Source organism: Anguilla rostrata, chromosome 4 (assembly GCF_018555375.3).
Source record: "Anguilla rostrata isolate EN2019 chromosome 4, ASM1855537v3, whole genome shotgun sequence".
NCBI lineage: Eukaryota > Metazoa > Chordata > Actinopteri > Anguilliformes > Anguillidae > Anguilla > Anguilla rostrata.
Window position 1 is genome coordinate 50133940 of NC_057936.1, and position 17711 is coordinate 50151650.

Below are 17711 nucleotides of genomic sequence, written 5' to 3' on the forward strand. Positions count from 1 at the left end.
CATTGAAGAAATGGGCCCTTTTTCAGTATAAAATGTGTTACAATATGATGTAAAACCATTTCAGGAAGAAACTGAATGTGAAAGGTCTGAGTGTAGAAAATAATTTGGAATACAGTTGAATCGCCTGACAAACTAAACCTACTGTTAGAAACATGCAGCTGCATAATTTCTCAAGCTTAATGTGGAACAGCAGATACATGAGACCAAAACTGACCATTTATGCAATGCAGTTTAGACCTGCTTTGTTGATATTACAAGAGTCAGATGAAAAAAATATATATTTTCATTCGAAGGTTTAAAGCCAGGGTCAAAGTATAATTTAAAAAAAACCTGTTATAGCAAACAAAACCAGCCAAAAGTAGGTCAGTTAACTTTTCTATTTATGTAACATCACCGCCATCTATATTTGTCAAACCAGCTCTGCTACCATCAATCTGACTATACAAAGTCACTTTGATTCCATCACAAGGCTCTGGGATGAAGTCTTCCCTTTTTATGGTCTCTTTTCTCCCGGTTACAATGGGTCAACCACAATATGTCACTAAGACAAGTGAAAAGCCCATGGCTAATTTCAGAATACTTAGCCTGCAGTTAGCTGACGTCCGTGATTCCGTGATTCATGGATCACTATTTGCAGCACTCAAGGTGCCACCAGTCACAAGGTGTTACAGTGTGAGCCTGCGGAAAGGGACTATCTACCCAGGAGCCACGCATGACAGTTTGACCTTAGCTGAGAAATGAATACTCGCAGCACCTAGCTGTCCGTGGAGATTGACAGGTCCCATTGCACAACACAGGAAACAGAATAAAATGCTGTGCATTGCTTCAACTTGTGCATTTGTTTGAGATGTGAGACCGACAGCTGCAATGATTAAAAAACTAACAGAAACCTAAGGATGTGCCACAGTGCCTGTGAAAAAATCAGCAGATAGAAAGAGAGTTTGATTTCTTAAAAAACAGAAAAACTATGACACTGGGGGGCGGGGGGATAACATATACACTCACCTGCTATGAATAATCTAACATCAGGTCCACTAAATATAGACTGTTGCAAATATGACGGTGTAGCTACGGGGCATGTCTAATTAAATCAACTTGTTGTTTATGTTTATTTAGAAAAATGAACCTGAATTTTTGATCCAGGAGAAATGTCCCTGGAGCGATTAGAATTTATGAGTGAGTTTGGACAAAATGGGCTTGATTGTGTGATGAAGCTAATAAGTATGCGTTTCAGCAGACCTCTGTTGAACTCAGCAGTGATTAGATTCATGACAGCATGGGCGAGGGGGATTGGGAGGGGGGGGGGGGGGTGCAGAACACCCATTGGTGATGGAATTTACACAAGCCACTCCGCTGCGGAGAGCACGGGCTGACAGACGAGCCGACAACAGAGGAAGCTTCGGAAAAGACAAAAGCTCGCCGTGTCGTTCAGTGACGCCATGGAAGTGGCAGGAGAATATGCGTCAGCCGAGTCTGCCAGCCATTCATTAAGATGTTCACCAGCGCCCTACCTGCGGGCGCAGATAGAAACGTCATTTGTGGTCTCATTTCCATGGCTGTCAGCACCTTCTCTTTCACAGTTTAATGCCGAATATAATTAGTGCGCCCCAAAAATAAAACATTGCTGCGCCTTGCTCCATCCTAGTACTTGGTGTTTGGTGGGAAATCACAACTTTCAGCCATTTATTAACAGGTCTGCTTCTACAGCTGGGTACAATACCACCCTGTGCAATAAAGAGTGCTGCTGGTGTTTTAAATGGAGTGGGCTCACTGAGTCAAATACAGTGTAAGGATTGTAATCATATGCCTCTGAGCCATGGCAACATCCACATCAACTTTAACAGCTACGTCTTCTCCCCCCTAGGTGTGATGAGCACTTGGAAGGTCATTGCTATAAACGTCTCAAAATGGCATAGCTGCTTTCTACGTCACTTTTATTCACTTTTGCCAGCTTGTGCTGTGGGTGTTCTGTACTACAAACAGACGGTTTCTTCATTTCTTGGGGCGATTTTTTATTACTCAGTTAAAATGGTGGTGTAATTTTGACTGCCTAGGTTAAATTAAAACGAAACTCAGAAAGTCACAAGAGGCAGAAATGTCAGCAGTATTTCACTTTCGCTGAAACACTTGGACAGGTTTACAGCATATTGCACGGTCTTCAAATAAAGCCCTGCTTATTCAGGGACTGCCTCTCAGTAAAAAAAATATATTGCATGTCATCTGACGCTTCTAAACAGGCAGACCCATCAGCTGCACTTCCTATTAAAGTGATATTAATTACTCTGTCAACTTACAAACAAAAAAGAAGCAGGAAAAAAATGAGCTCTATATTCACATTGTATCAGAGTCATTTTTCTTGTTGTCTCCTTTTCTTTCTCCCTTTTCACCCTATTTGGCTCCATTGTACATGTGTTTATCTACTTTGGGCAGTGAGCGCTCACTCTCTATCCTCGTGACCAAACAAGAAAGGGCCATGCGTTCCATTTCCTGTGCGCAGTATGGAAATACTCAGGAAGATTAAGCTGTCTGTCCCACGCTATGGAGATACTAAAAAGGGCATCAGGGAAATTGCTCTTTCTGAAGGTGACAAACTGTATGGAGTTTCTCTCGGCGTCTCTTCTGCCTGTCTCCTTGGATACTCATCACTGTGCTGTGACGTATCCCGCCATTCCCCAGCTAACACAATCCCTTTACACTGAAGAAAGGACGACGTAGCATCAGAGAGTTCAACGGGCACAAATTCAGTTTTCCATTGCCTTGAACATAAATAACTGACAGCCAAACACAACCGTGCTTTTAAAAGCTTGACTTTTCCATCCTAATATGCCCTTTCATCAGACAGCGCTCTGACTCTACTTCAAACGTGCAGTCGTCCTCTTCTCCATGTGAAATTTACAGCCTAATATGTCTTAGCTGAATCACTTACATCCAAGAAACTGAATTCAGTATTTTCAGAAGCTGTGATTCAGCCAGGAGTTGAAATTTAATTTGACAAATTCAAATGGCGGGTCTTGGATACTGACTAAACAAACATTGATGATGATTTTGCAAATAAAACACGTAAGTTTGTGGTTCCTATTGTGCATTCTTGTTTGTATAAGTCTATATTTCTGACAGATATGCATTGTAACATTCACATAGTACTGTGTTTTGAGGCTATGTGTAAGCATGCGTTTTCTGTGTTTATAAATATTCACATAACCATCACATTCAGCTGGTTTTGTTGTGCGCAAAATTGTACATTATACAGTGATCCACAAAATAGAATGGGGTTGCAAATGTAAATTATTCTAGAAATAGGGATCTTTGAATTGTGATTTACTCTGAATGGCAACTGTTGTTACAAAAGGTGATACAAAATGCACATTGATATAAAAGGCTACACATCATTCTATAATGCCCACGCCAGTATAGAATGATGTATGAATGGTGTCCTGTCCATTCATACACCATTCCCAGATACCTTATTTTTTTCCAGAAACCATTCTCACCATTCTCATGCCGTGCTGATTAGGTGGGGCCAGCGCTTATGCAGTGACTTTTCTTAAGGATTGGGGGGGGGGGGGGGGATGGGCTGGCAGGGTTAGTCTTCAAAGAGCTCCTGTTCCTCTGCCATGATGGAAATAATTACCTCTACTGTAAGAATGGCCCTAATGAGAAAAATGCCCAACAACAGCTCACTGACGAGCGTAGCCAGAGCCAGTAGGAAAAGAACACACAACAGAGGCTCATGGAACAGGCTTCTGTGGTTATCATTTTTCTGCTGAAATGGAGGGGGAAGTCTGCCCTCCTCTTCCAGTCACAATGTCGCTGGCCTGAATATTTCCCTTTTTGCTTTTTAAAGAGGTGAAAGTCAAACTCAAAGCTCAAGTTAAGTTTCCACATTTGTAAAGTCAACTTGGATGTTTATGTCAACAGTTTCAAAGTAATTGTTTTTTCTATTCCCCTGTCTATCAAAGCTAACATGAAAATCTGAAAAAGAGTTTTGGAGAACTGAGCAAAAATGTTCTTCGTTTTGCAACAGCCTATGATTTGTCCTGAAATAGTCTTAATTGTTTCCATCAAACTGTGATGTTGGTAGATCTCCTTCACTAGAACAAGTCATAACAGCATAAACAACTAGCCGGTTGTGTGTGGAGGTGCTTTAAAAATAAATCTACAGGTTGTGGGACTGGGGCACAAAGGAGCCATAGATCAATGACACAGAGCAGGTGCAGCAGGCCTACAGTGAGTAAAGAATGTAACTCCACACAGTGTAAACAAAACTCCAAAGACCACTCAAGCTGTGGCCACCAGGTTCAGCTGATGCAGTGTGAGACCTTAACACTTTAGGGGGTTGACCCTCCTGAAGTTCCATATAGAATTACTGTAGGATGCCAAATGAACCACAATGCTTTGTGTGGCTACTCTTGAGGGCTGTAGCATGACGTGATTGGCGTTTTATCACAAACTATGTCTGACAGGCAGAGATGTAGGCCTACACTGAATCCCTCTGGAATGGACATCACATAACACATCACATTTTTGACAAATGCCAAACGTGCCTAGTCTAATTCGTTCTTTTCATCCTACTAGGAAAGTAAATATAAGTTCTTAGAGCAAATGTAATAATAATTTTTAAAATAATCATGGCATGGGTCCCCGAAAATTGGGCATTTCGTTGAACCTTATCCATGTATGAAATTCTTTATTTCCTAAACCTACGTTCACGACAATAGCTCTGTGAAGTGCCTAATTTCAAATAGAAGGTGCACACCAATAACTCACCGTTTCTTTTCTTTTTTGGGGGGGGGGGGTTAACTATCAATCTATTATTGCTACGTAGAATAATTAACTTTCCTACATTCTCCTTGTTCAGCCGAAGTGACTATTTTCAACTCGCAGAAGTAGCAACATTCCTTGCTACTTAGCCACAAGAGGAAATTCCCTTTTGAGATGTAAATTTGGTTCGTCCAGGAGCACAGTGGCGGGATGGGAGCAGGTTAATTATAACAAAAAAGAGTCATATAGGAAGTTTTATTGGTGTGAAATGATACAGGGATGACACAGAAACACTACATTAATAAACAATTTGATTGATGAAGGGCTTTAGCCACTTTTAAATGATTTTGTTGGAACCGGAGGGGAAAAAATCAACGAACAGCCAAATAAAAGCCTATGGTCCAAAGAACAGGCTGTTTTTAAAGACTGAAACTGCCTATCACAAAAGTGCTCCTAAGGCTCCATCTCGTGGAAGCAACCGAAGTTGCTGTTGCAAAACGCAACGAAGACCCGGAAGTAAATCCGTTTAACCTTTCAACTTTGTACATCCATAGGCACGTGTGGAGCATGTGTAGTGCCATTCAAAATGGCAACTTGCAGTATAGAAGACGTGTTGGCAAAAGTCGAGAAAGATGAAGCAGAGAAACTCAAAAGTATAACAGTCGTCAAAGAGCTTGATCTAGAATTTGACCTAGGTAACATGCTTGCTTTAGACAAGAATCCGGTTAATATTCGAGAATTCAGAGAGAAGAATAAAGACGAATTTCTGCGCTCTCTGGCCCGGGACAACACGCAGCTGCTGATCAATGAGATCTGGAAGTTGCCCACCGAGCGAGTAGATGAGGTAATAGTTGCCAAATTACCCGAAACAACCACTCGGTTGCCCAGGGAAAAGCCACCACCGAAGCCCAGACCCCCGACCAAATGGGAGGAGTTCGCAAAACTGAAGGGAATACAGAATAAAAAGAAAACTAACTTGGTGTGGGACGACGTGCACAAGGAATGGAAACGGCGATGGGGCTACAAGCGGGCCAAAGATGACACCAAAGAGTGGCTTCTTGAAGTTCCTGAGACCGCGGATCCAAACGAGGACCAGTTTGCGAAGCGCAACAAAGCCAAGAAAGAGAGAGTGGCGAAGAATGAGTTGAATCGTTTGCGGAACATTGCAAGAGCACAGAAGATAAAAGTTCCCGGGATTGGCCTTGCACCGACCGGACAGCAATCCAAATCTGACCTGGAGAAAGCCGTGCATGTGGCTAAAATGTCCACCGCATCAGTGGGTAAATTTCAAGACCGTCTACCAAAGGAGAAGGCGCCCAGGAACACTGGGAAGAAAAGGAAGTTTCAGCCTCTCATTGGGGACTTCTCCACTGAAAAGCAAAAACAGCTGGACATTTTGAAAATTATGGACAGCAAAAAGCCCCGACTGGACATCAACAAAGCGGTGAACAAACAAATGAGAGAAGAGGACATGGAATCTCGGTCCAAAAAGAAAGGAGGCCCAGGAAAGAAGGGTCGTAAGGGTAATTTTTCAGGAAAAAAGGGCAAAGGAGCCGGCTCTGCCAAGGGTGGTAAAAACCACAAACCACGTATGAAGCAGGGGAAACGATAGACTAATTTTTTAAAATGACAGTTCTTGCAATGTTTTGTATAGTTAGTATTTTTTGTGCCATCTGTCAGTTTGAATTGCCCTTTTTCTTGAAATATAAAAATTTCCTGAAATTATTATCCCTATTATGAGTGTCTGCTGTCTGACACTGAAGTCTCTAATGTGTAGGCCTGTGTTGAGTTTTGGTACTCAGGTCATTCGTCCTTTAGGTTTATCTAACCATTCCCCTTAAAATATTTCGAAATGCAAAATATCAGGCAAATGTTACGGGGCTGTCACTATGGGTAATTGTTAAATGAAAATTCTTGCTGGCTTTTTATATGCAGTATGTTATTTAGCCCAATGAATGGTCATTTGTAATGCACCAGCAAATAGTATCAGGTTTCAAAATGCTTTTGGCTTTGTAAGACTATGTTTGATTCACATTGAAGCATGTAAGTCTGTTACATGAAATAAATATATTTGATTATGTTAAAAGTTTTTCATTTTTGCTTGTACCTTTGTTATATGGTGTATTATGAGGTAAGTTGTGGTATTAACATAGAACTGTTGCTTCACAAAGTGCTATGTTGGCTATTAAGTTGCTTAGTCCCATTGCTGGTAAACCAAGCTGCATACATTTTTTTGTTGTGAGGGTGACTTCTTATGAAGGGTACATTTGAACAGTTAACATTTTGGAGCTCTTGTTCCATTCAATGTGCCATCCCTTGCATCAAGGTACTTTTAGAATCCGCATGCCTGCACATGAAATTCATAAATCTGTGGAAGTCTGCAGGCTATGACCATATTTTTTATACATTGAGTTAATCACTGATAGTTCTGTGCAGAAAAAAAGGTTTTCTGTTATTTAAAATGGTAACAACTTAATATGTACTTAGTTTTGTATAAAAAGTACATACAATAAGTGCATGCACACACTTCATATGTGCAGTTTAAAATGCTGAATTGTAATTTATATGCTATTTAAGAGGCATTAAATTGTATTTTGTAAGGTGAAAAAGACATTCTCTCAAGAAATATAGAAATTTAGGATTAATTAAATTTTCTACATTTCTAAGAGCAAGCGTAGCATCTTTTTCTGCACCTTGTATAATGGGTAGCGCCTCGTCTCTTGCTGCGTGAGCTCAGACCTCAAAACTGTACATGTACAACTATTGCCAGAAAGTTGAGTTCCAGTTGCATTCCTATTTACATAACACAGGAATGCACCTACCAAATTAAATTGAAGCCAGTGGCATTTTATATGCTTTCCGCCATGATGTTTTTAGCCTTGAAGCAGATGATTCAACAGATCGTACTTCGCATGCAACAGTGATCAGATGGCCCCGAAGAGCAGCTTTGATCCAGAATTCCATTGTCTGTGCATTTATCCAGTTGTGGAGTTCACCGCTAATGTGGAAACTTTCTTTAACTTGAAATATATGTCTTCAAGAAACTGAAGTGTGCATAGAAATTACTTTCGGTAAATTAGAAGAAAGCAATCAAACCAAGTTGCTTTGATATACATTTTCCAACAATCTCGAATTCTTCTTAAAATCTTAAAAGTTTATATCTGCTAAATGACCCAAAGTTCAGGCATAGCATGACTCTGCTTGGAGTGGTAACGTTTAGAGTTGTTTTTTTATACAGGACCTTAGAATAGGCCTGTCAACAACATTTTCAGTGCCCCTTGGTATGTGTTATGTTTACATTATATGTGCACTTAACCATGTGATCATTCTGAAAGGCCGTAACATCCGCTTGCTATAAAGTGCATCCATGCTGCCTCTTGTTTAGCATGCAGTGGGCCAAATTAATAAGTTGTGCCTTTCTGCTTGAACCGTTCCTTTCACAGGCACTGTGGGTCTCCTGGGTGCTTGCTATTGTTCTTTTGTTTGAGCTGCCACTGCAAATAGATCCATTTAGGTTACTCAGTATGTATTAAATTGCCATTTGCCCTAACGCAGGCAGTGCCAGATGGCATAGACTAATTGGCAGAGAGTGGAAAGGAGAGACTTGGCCATTTTGTGCATCTGCGCAGCCATGCACTGGAATCCTGTACCAGTGAGACTCGTATAGTCAGATTCACCCTACCCTCATACTGCACCAAGGCATGACCACCATTTTGCCATCCATGTTTGCAAAATAGGAAATACAAAAAATGGTAGGGCCACCTGGACAACATCTTCGGCTACATGACAGTGTGAAATCCCGTTATTGACTTCACAGTTCTAAAGTTTGGATGGGAGAATCCCTTAACCGTATGTACACCTATTTTTTTTATTACTAGTATGTGCATTTGCAGGGGGTTGGGGGGTGGGTTAATGTGATGTGAGTTAATGGTCTTATTGCAGGTTTCCTCTCTTGGCATGTACCCTGGCAATGTTGGCTGGTGTGAATGGCCCAGACTGTGTGGGTTCTAGAACTCCCATAGTGATTTCCTGTTTGCCTGGGCCTAACAGACGCACCTCTGTTAGCTCTTGGACAGAAGACACCAGGGCTGGGTGAGCAGACCCTATTTGTCTTTCATGATCTCTGTGTCAGAGGTGTGTAGGATGGTTCAGATTCAAGTTGGTCACTCTGAAGTTGATGTTTCTGCCCTGTTTATGTTACCATGTTTTTCTGTATGTGAGTACCAAGATTTTTGAATGTCATAGTAAATTTCCTGCATGTATGTCTTAAATGTGACACAAAGTGAAATCCAAAGAATATGGATCTGTAAATGCTAATTCATGTGCACTCCAAATTCAAAAACCATTGACATCCATCCACAGTGCTGCTACAAGCCATAAGAATTTGCCTTTTTACACTAATGTCAATTTGTCATACTTTCATTGTAGTCTGCCTTTCTTATTATTTGGCTGCTGTTGTTTAAATGTCAAAATGCTTTCATTCTAAAATAAAGTATTGTTTTATTTGTTGTATTGTACTGGCTGTACAGGTGTGCATGGAGGTCTCTGTGCAAAGCCTCACTTTGCTGCTTTGCAAGATCTTCACTTCCAATCAAACATGCATATCTGTGCTGCCTCACACACCATCACTTGTGCCAAAGATCTACCGTCAAATACGTTTTCTTTCCAGATATTAGTCAAAAATGTTTGTGCTGGTCTGATTCTGTATGCTTGATTATATGAACTATATGCATACAAATGAAGGAAACTTTCATTTGCAATAAACAGAATGTACTCAGATTATTAGTAATACCTGTTATTTAAGGAAATGCAAGTTTCCTTCATTTGTATGCTGATTGATAGAACCTTAATCCACATAAAAAATGCAATATGTTAAGAAATTTACATTGTTTATGTGGATTAAGGTTCTATCAATCAGCGGGGTGGCTAATCTTCGGCAGATGCTAGCAGCAATATAGACACTTACAGAGCCATCTTTCCGGTTGTTCTGTCTGAGGTGGTCAAGCAGAACATTCCCACAATCACATGAGCTAACATGTTAGATATAGTACCGAACCAGGGCCATTTTTAGACACATACTAATACTTTACATTTTCAATAAAACATTTCAGAATTTCAATGAATCTTTAGATTTTTAAGTATGCATGCATTCTTTTTACGCCCTCATTGGTTTATTTGGTTATAGCCTTTAAATAAGGATTAAGTGAAATATATGAAGTAGTATTTTTGGTTAGCCTTTTTTACACTGGGAAAAATCCTTTCAGTAATGTTTGACTTGTGTGTGGTTTTGTATCCTTATGCAGTCCGTAATCTAATACTGAAAATCAATTATTGAAATACATCAATAAACAGTATCGCTTCTCAGGCCACATAAGGCACCAATGTTATTTCCATGAGGATGGCTAACAGCTGTCTCCTCCGTGAACATGAATGGCGTCATTGCTTTGCTTCATAAAAGAACTGAGGACAAAGCAATGGAAACAGGTGCCAGCATTGCTTCGGGCACTAAATATATATCAGAATTCCGTAACTGTAAAACAAGTTGTTACCATTCCTGTAAGACTTGTGTATGGAAACAATGGTCTATTTTAGTCTATGATGTGCTTTTATGTGGACAAACTGCTGAAGTATGTGTACTTATTTAATTTGTTATTCATTGTGTAAATATGTATGAATTGCATGAATTTCAAAAAAAGAGTAAGAACTACAATGTCAGTAATGGTAATTCTTCACAAAATGTCCCTGTCCGTTCCTCTTGCATAAAACCGTACTGTATTTAAAATGGAAAATGTCTTCACTTCTATAATTTGTACATATTATGAGGGAATTGTTTTTCAGATGGTGCGCTGAGAGGATTTTCTCTGTCTAAATGACTGCGTAATCTCCTCCAGTGCACTGATGGATGCTGTTTGACTGCTGATGTGGGCCAACAGTGTGGCCTTGACGCACCCATCTTAAACCCCCATCTGTTGACTGATCTGGGGCCCCCATCTGATTCCGCCCGGTGAAAATAGGGAAGGCATCAATCAAAAACCCATCAACCCCTATGAGCCCAGGACATTAATTCAGCGTGTTATTGAGCTGAGACAAACTTCAACCTCACACAGACTCGTGCCTTATGCCAGATGGAGAAATGGATTCTTTTTATTTATTTTGTTTTACAAATTTATTTTTACAGGGACAATGCACATTCATCAATATTAATGTAAATATAAAGGTGCCAGTCTTGGCCAACTGGCTAGTTTTCAACTGCAGTCTCTAGCCATGATGGAAGGAGCCAAAAATATCTATTTTTATGAGATATCTATTTCCCGTGTGTTTTCTTCATTGCAATCAATGGCTTTTCTCATTTGACATTTTAAAGGGTACTTGTTTTCTCCATTACTGAAAAAAGTTTTGGGTTCTGATGCACTCAGCTTTAAAATACAAATTTATAGATACTCATTGAGAGAATAGAGATCCCTGATATATAGGCAATGTTGGTGGTAGAAAGAAAAGCTGATGGGTGGGGATGGGATCATTGTTAGATAAAAGCATTTTCATTACAGAATTTAATGTGATCGTGTGCACTTTGTGCACAACTCCCGATGCGATGGATTAGTGACCCATTTCATTTTAAAACAGAGAGAGAGAGAGTTTGGCCATCAACATCTCCAGGGCCAGGACTGTGGGATGCAGCACATTTACCTGCAGAGCAATGAGCACTTTGAGGTCTTCACCACCGTCATCTCTCCACAAGGTGAGTGGAGGGATTAAACACAGGACTTCTGTTGGGAAAATTGGACATTTTACCAGGTAATAGTAGATATTACCATACTATTTATGTGCCGAGACTTTAAGGTACTGTAGTTAAAGTTATGTGCAATGTTAGTTACGAACAATAATGAGTTGGTGGGCAATAATGGTTTAAGTCTTTTCACCCAATCTGAAATGCATTTGTTTACATGTGCACTGTGCATACATTATGTTTCACATATTTTTTTACTCTGGCAAACTGTTGATTCAATTTTAATTTTCCCACAGTGAATAGGGCAAGAAACAGACAAAGAGGAGCAGAGAAGGCAAGTTATAAACCATAATTTCACCAAAAATCTGCTCTAGAGCTCATAGTGAATATGAAATATATCTTACTGACAGAACATTTTTGCAGTCTCCCTCTGCTTACAGAATTCAGAACGTTATGAATGAAACTTATCCAGGTGTTATCATTCCTCCATGTAGAGATCATTGGTAGTAATAAGGTGAACTTTTAAATAATCATATCATATGATTATTTTCTTCTCAGTCATATATTACAACAATAAAGATGGTTTATAGTGTCTTTTTTAAGCTTGCCTCATTTTCTCCACAATCTGGAATGCCTAATTATATTTTTATGTGGCCTACTGTACACCTACTGGGTCTTCCCTGGCCCTTGCTTTCCATGGCAATGAGCCATCTATGACTCCTTTAGGTTGGTTATGTTTGGAGGCTAGTCTCAAGGAAACTGAGGACACTGGGCAGACATGCTTCTTATCTAGTGAATTTTGCCTATTTGTACACAGTACATAGCATCTTTGTGGCTTTTAGGTTGCCAACAGTAAAAGCATAATTTGTTTCAGATTAATTTTATTTACATTAAGAGCTATGCAGTATGTCCTTCTGTGAAAGAAAAAGGAGCTTGATTTTAATAATACCTGGCCTATTGAGCTTGGTGAAAAAGCTTCACATTCTCCTTTGGTGGTTATGACTGTAATTTATATTTTGTCCTCTAGGTGGTGGTAGTAGTCAACTACCAACCTTGTGGGCTTGACGAACTTGAACTGTGCCAGGGCGATGTCATTCGTGTCCTTTTCAAAGATGATGAGTCGCGGTGGTTTGGAAGGCTTCAGAATGGGCAGCAAGGTTACTTCCCCGTGACTCATGTGACAAAATTTTACCAGGTCAGAGCCTGTATTTGTAGTTTCATACTACTGAACAGAGGCTGGTCATTTAATGTGATCTAACCTCAAGAAAACATGAATTGAGAAAGAAAATTGGAGAAAGCCGTGTATATAAATATGTGTGAAATTAGATTGAAACTTAAAATGGGAAAGCGCAAATGTATGTACTGTGAAAAGCTTTTTATGGCAATGTCTTCTTTATTAATAATTCTATTGAAATAGATGTGCAGATGCCAGTTGCACTTGGCAGGACAGGTCAAGGTTAATACAAGAAATAAAAACAAGTGGTGGCGCAATTGTTTTTGCAGAAGGATGAGCCCGTGAAACTTTTTCCAAGCTCATTACAGAGGAACTCAGTCCAGGCTGAGACTGCAGATGTCCTTGGAGGCAGTACAGAGTAAGTCCCCCCCTGCACTGCTGAGCTCTCTCTCCCAGCAGCTGTTACACCCGCAACCCTGAACCCCCCTTCCCCCCCCCCCCCACCCACCACACCCACACCAACCCCCACCCCCACCCCCACCACACCCAGCACACCCCGAGCAGGTGGCCCATCTCATACTTCATTAGCTGACAATGCACACAGATTACACGCTCGCCCCAATCAATTCTCACCCCCGGCCCTGCAGCTCACTGCAGAGCTGAGGGCGGCAGGGACTCTATTCCTGTTATCTCTGGGGTTCACTCTCCCGCAGCCTGGGTGCACTGTGAGCCAGACATGACGACAATGAATCAAAAAGACTTGATGCACGCTACCATAAAATGTATTTCTCTTTAAAAAAGAAAGGCTGACATTTTAGTGCACCACCACTGTAAAAGCCAGTTTGCAAGAATGACCTAAAACAACTCTGAGGGGGAAAATGGCAGTTATTTACTCTCATATATTTTGCACTGAAATAATTTTTGTAAAATTTTATTTATAATCCACAACAGCTCACAATTATTTAAAAACCTGCAAAATGTAAATGTCCGGAAGTGATCATCGCTCTGAATGTCCTGGCCTTTTTTGGTTTTGTGCTAGCCAGTGTATTAGAAAAAGTGGGGATTACAGTATCGTTCCTGGATCTGCCTGTAGGGAGTTTGGAAAGAGCCCCTCCAGGGCCAAAAGCACATTGACACTGCGCACCTCTGCGCCGGTGGGGCTCTGAGAATGGCGCGGAGCTCTGGGCTTCCTGGCGGGCGCGCGGAGGTGGGTGGACTGTTGTTCAGAGCCCCGGCAGCCCCTGCGCAGGCCAACAGCCCTGTCCTTGTCCTTCCCTGAAAGCGCTGGAATTTGGGTCACCGGGAATAAACAGGGCCTTTGTTTTTGTTGTTTCCTCTTTGTTCCCCTGGCGGGTGCAGGCTACGGTCCCAGAGGGGTGGGGAGGAAGGCCTTTTCCTGGCTCTGAGGCCTGGGGCCTCTCTCCCGCTAATGGGGGACCCGGCCCACGGCTCCCCCAGCCTGCTCCGCAGGATCCTGTCCAAGCCCAGGAGGGCCTGCGAATGCCAGGGGGCCACGAACGGGGCCTTCGAACCCGACTGACTGGCTCATGTCACTAGATTACTAAGGGATAACCGGGTGGGGATGGGGTGAGGGTGGGAGTGGAACAATGAAGGGATCTTAGAGCTTCTGTGTTAAATTGTGATGACTCAGTGAGATGCCATTGCTGTCAGGTAACCATCGTCATGGCAGCAATCTACAGTAATTTATGGGAGAGTGCCAGCCTGTTTCTCTGCTATTGCACCAGTACATTTCAGAAAGATAAAGCCCTCTTAGAGGACTTATAATTGTGTTTATTAAGATGTAATTCCATAATTACTGAGTGACAGAGAAAAAAGGGAGCTTTGTTAGCACTGACTGTAGCACTAATGGGAGAAGTGCATTTGCTTTTGACGGTAATGAAGTTTGCAATTAATTTAATACCAATCAAAGGGATTCCAGCTATTCATGTCAGTAAAAACTTTTCACAAGTGTGTCTATAGTTCATTCTATGTTGACATTGGACTTTCCTGGCTGTTCTCTTTTGTAATGTTCTTTCCCTATCATGCTGTGTGAATTTGACAGATTTATTCTGATCTGTTCTAGGTAATTTATGTGTGTGATTGGTGTATGCAGTGACCTCCAAATGTATCCATTCCTGTGGTAAAAAAGCTATAAATTATTACAACAACAACTACTGAGAACAGTCACATACAGATTGCTTTACATCCAGAAATCCATTAATGACATTCACCCATGAAGCAGACATACGTAGACGGGACAGATGATGTTTATCATTATTTGATATTTATCCAGAATCTACCGAGCATGTCAATATAAATATAAATCATACAATAGCCACTGATTCCCTTTTAATTTATGGAAATACGATAACATTACTTTTGTACTCTTCATTGGAAAGTTGAAACAAAAAGCATTTTTAAGTAAAAATGTATTTCTCACATATTTTCTAAAGGTAAAATTACAATTTTTTACTGTCACTTGATCCTTTAGTATAATGAATATGCTGCATTAATGTAAAGTGTGCCTCAATGTATAGCATTACCACTAGACACAAGTAAGGGGTAAAGCAATTACATGTTACTAAACATGAACATGACCCATAGCAGGTGCTGGACATAGTGAAAGGTAACTTCTGCTTCTCCTATTCCTTACTCACAGGCTGCCACTGGTAGCATTGCCCAAAGACAGACAGCTGTCTACAGTGTTTATGCAAGAGATCACAGGCCTCTGTTAAATCCTGTCTCACATTAATACCTATTGTGAATAAGTGCAAAGTGACTGGGATGGTTGCTAACTTGCCATTAAGAGGGTGAGAGAAATGTTTCACCACACAGTGAAGAAACTGGCAAGAGGCAAACTTGATCTAATAACATAGACCTTAATGTAGATCTTGAATACTAAAATGATCTTTGTGATCATGTGGGATTGCAAAAATAACATTCCGTGATGGTTGAATGAATGGCCTGCAAAGACATGCCTACTTGGTGGCCACAGAACTAAAAAGGCAACCGGGTGAAACAAAAGTTCAGTTATGGATTTGATTCCCAACTACTTACGTGCGTGTGAGCTGTGTTTGGCGCTGAAAAGGCTAAGCACATGCTGTGAATATCTGCATTCCCCATGTCAAACACTGAGCTAGATCTATTTTGCTTGGGGGTGAATCCATGTCTTCTGGGCCTGGTGCCCTTGTCAGAATCAAATGAAGGACAGATTTCAATATGTACCAGGGGATTCTTGGATATAATTTTTTTTTACTATTTAGATTTGAGCTTGATGATGAAGAATAATTTAAAAGTCTACATGGAAATGCTTAAGTGATCATTACGTGAGGTTGTGGACTGGCCTCCAAACACTTCACAAGTGAAAATCAATAAACCTGAATGAGGTGGAGAAATGTTCTCTTCAGGAATGTTAAAAGACTCCCTGCTGATAGCCCTCAAAAGAGGATACATAAAATACTGATGTGTAAATACATTTTATAATTTAGAATTCATAACTATTTCTGAAACATATGTTTGTATAGTGTTGATCGCTTTCAGATATTATAATTTGCCTTTATTTGTACAAACATCTTGAATGAACTTGCATTTCTTCTGTTAAATCATAATTTGAATTTGTCAAGGGTAAGAATTAATTGGAGCACCAGGCCACTATACAGTAACTTATGAGCTATATTAAAGTGTCAGTTGATAACCCCAAAAAATGCAATGCAGTTACTCAAATTTTTTTTTTCCATTACCATTGTAACACGTGACAGATTATTATAACATATGTAAAACATAATCTGAGGTAGGCTACACATTACAGCACTCACAACAGAGCGTTACTACAATCCCCTCCCGGTCAACAGTATCCAGTAAAAGCCCAGAAGGTCAAAATAAGTAAGTCCGGAGTTACATGTTTTTTTTCTCTCTCCAAAAGAAATAGCATCATTGTTGTGCGAGTCGTCCTGGCAACGCTAAAACAACTCTCACTAGTTCCATAAAGTCTGCTCTGCTGCGCGACCATGCAGCCTTCTCACTCAAAGATCTTTTCATTCGGGCCAGCCGCAGCCGATACAACAGGAAGTGTAGACCCAGCCCCCCGCCCCTCGAAAAAATATCACGCCCGCGCTGGTGGGCAGCTCAGGCAATAGCAATTACGGCGCCGCCTGTTACGAGATGCTGGAGACCGGGTCTGGCACGTTCGCCCAACTACGCTGCATGGCCCACACTTGTTTTAACTCTGATGATGAACCACAGGGGGCTAATATAGACACGGAGCGGCACTCTCTCTCTCTGTCTTTCTAAAGAGCGTAGCTTCGGCTAGAGCGGAATCATCCCGGAGACAGTGCCAACAGCGCGGACTCTGGACTGGAGACAAATATTTGGGCTATTCAAATGGATCGCAGGTGCGTTTACCAAGGAGCCACGGCAGTCTACATAAGATGGGGGATAACTAAGAATAGTTGTCAGACTCCTGCAGATTTTAGGATTGCGTTTTTGCGAACCACTTCACAGTAAACTTCAATTCGTGAACCACAAAGCTTTTTTAAATTGATGGCTGTCGGTTAATTCACCTTCTTTATAAAACAAAAAAAAATCTCTCAGAACGTGATGTTCAATGTGTGTGGGATTAAAGACTGCCAAAACCATCTGCTGAGTACAATTCAAACCAGTAAACAAGACAAGAGCTTTTCCTGCTTTCTCATTTGGAGCAGGTGGAGGGCTTTAATTAGACTTAATCCCGGAGCAAATTTTAGAGATCGCGACTCTTGCAGAAAGCCGAGAGCTCCAGTTTGCCTCTGTCATCGACACGTCGGGAACACGACAGTCCTGTGGGAGTGGCGTGTGTTCAGAACAGCACAATGCCAGAGAACAGCAGCTTCTTTCAAGCGAGGGGCTCGAGTTCTCTCTCCCGGAACAGGCCTGTCACATCACACAGACACTGATTACTGAGGGGACAGATGGGTGGCTGGTGCTCAGGTGCTCACCTGCATGGCAGCTGGTGCCTCACGCTCACCTGTGGAGACACAGAGTCCGGCCCACCCACTGTCCCAGTCCTCAACT

At 41.2% G+C, this 17711-nt stretch overlaps 2 protein-coding genes across 2 annotated transcripts; both read left to right on the forward strand.

Moving 5' to 3' along the window:
- The first annotated feature begins 5322 nt into the window (after positions 1-5322).
- On the forward strand, positions 5323-6850 carry rrs1 (ribosome biogenesis regulator 1 homolog). The gene has a single exon (XM_064333003.1). It carries the CDS (start codon positions 5348-5350, stop codon positions 6371-6373), a length of 1026 nt encoding a protein of 341 aa, XP_064189073.1. The 5' UTR covers positions 5323-5347; the 3' UTR covers positions 6374-6850.
- A 5095-nt stretch (positions 6851-11945) lies between these two features.
- On the forward strand, positions 11946-14232 carry LOC135254148 (vexin-like). The gene is made up of 4 exons (XM_064334126.1): positions 11946-12002; positions 12516-12683; positions 12992-13080; positions 14022-14232. The coding sequence occupies exons 1-4, from the start codon at positions 11946-11948 to the stop codon at positions 14200-14202; spliced, it is 495 nt and encodes a 164-aa protein (XP_064190196.1). The 3' UTR covers positions 14203-14232.
- The last annotated feature ends 3479 nt before the right edge of the window (positions 14233-17711 follow it).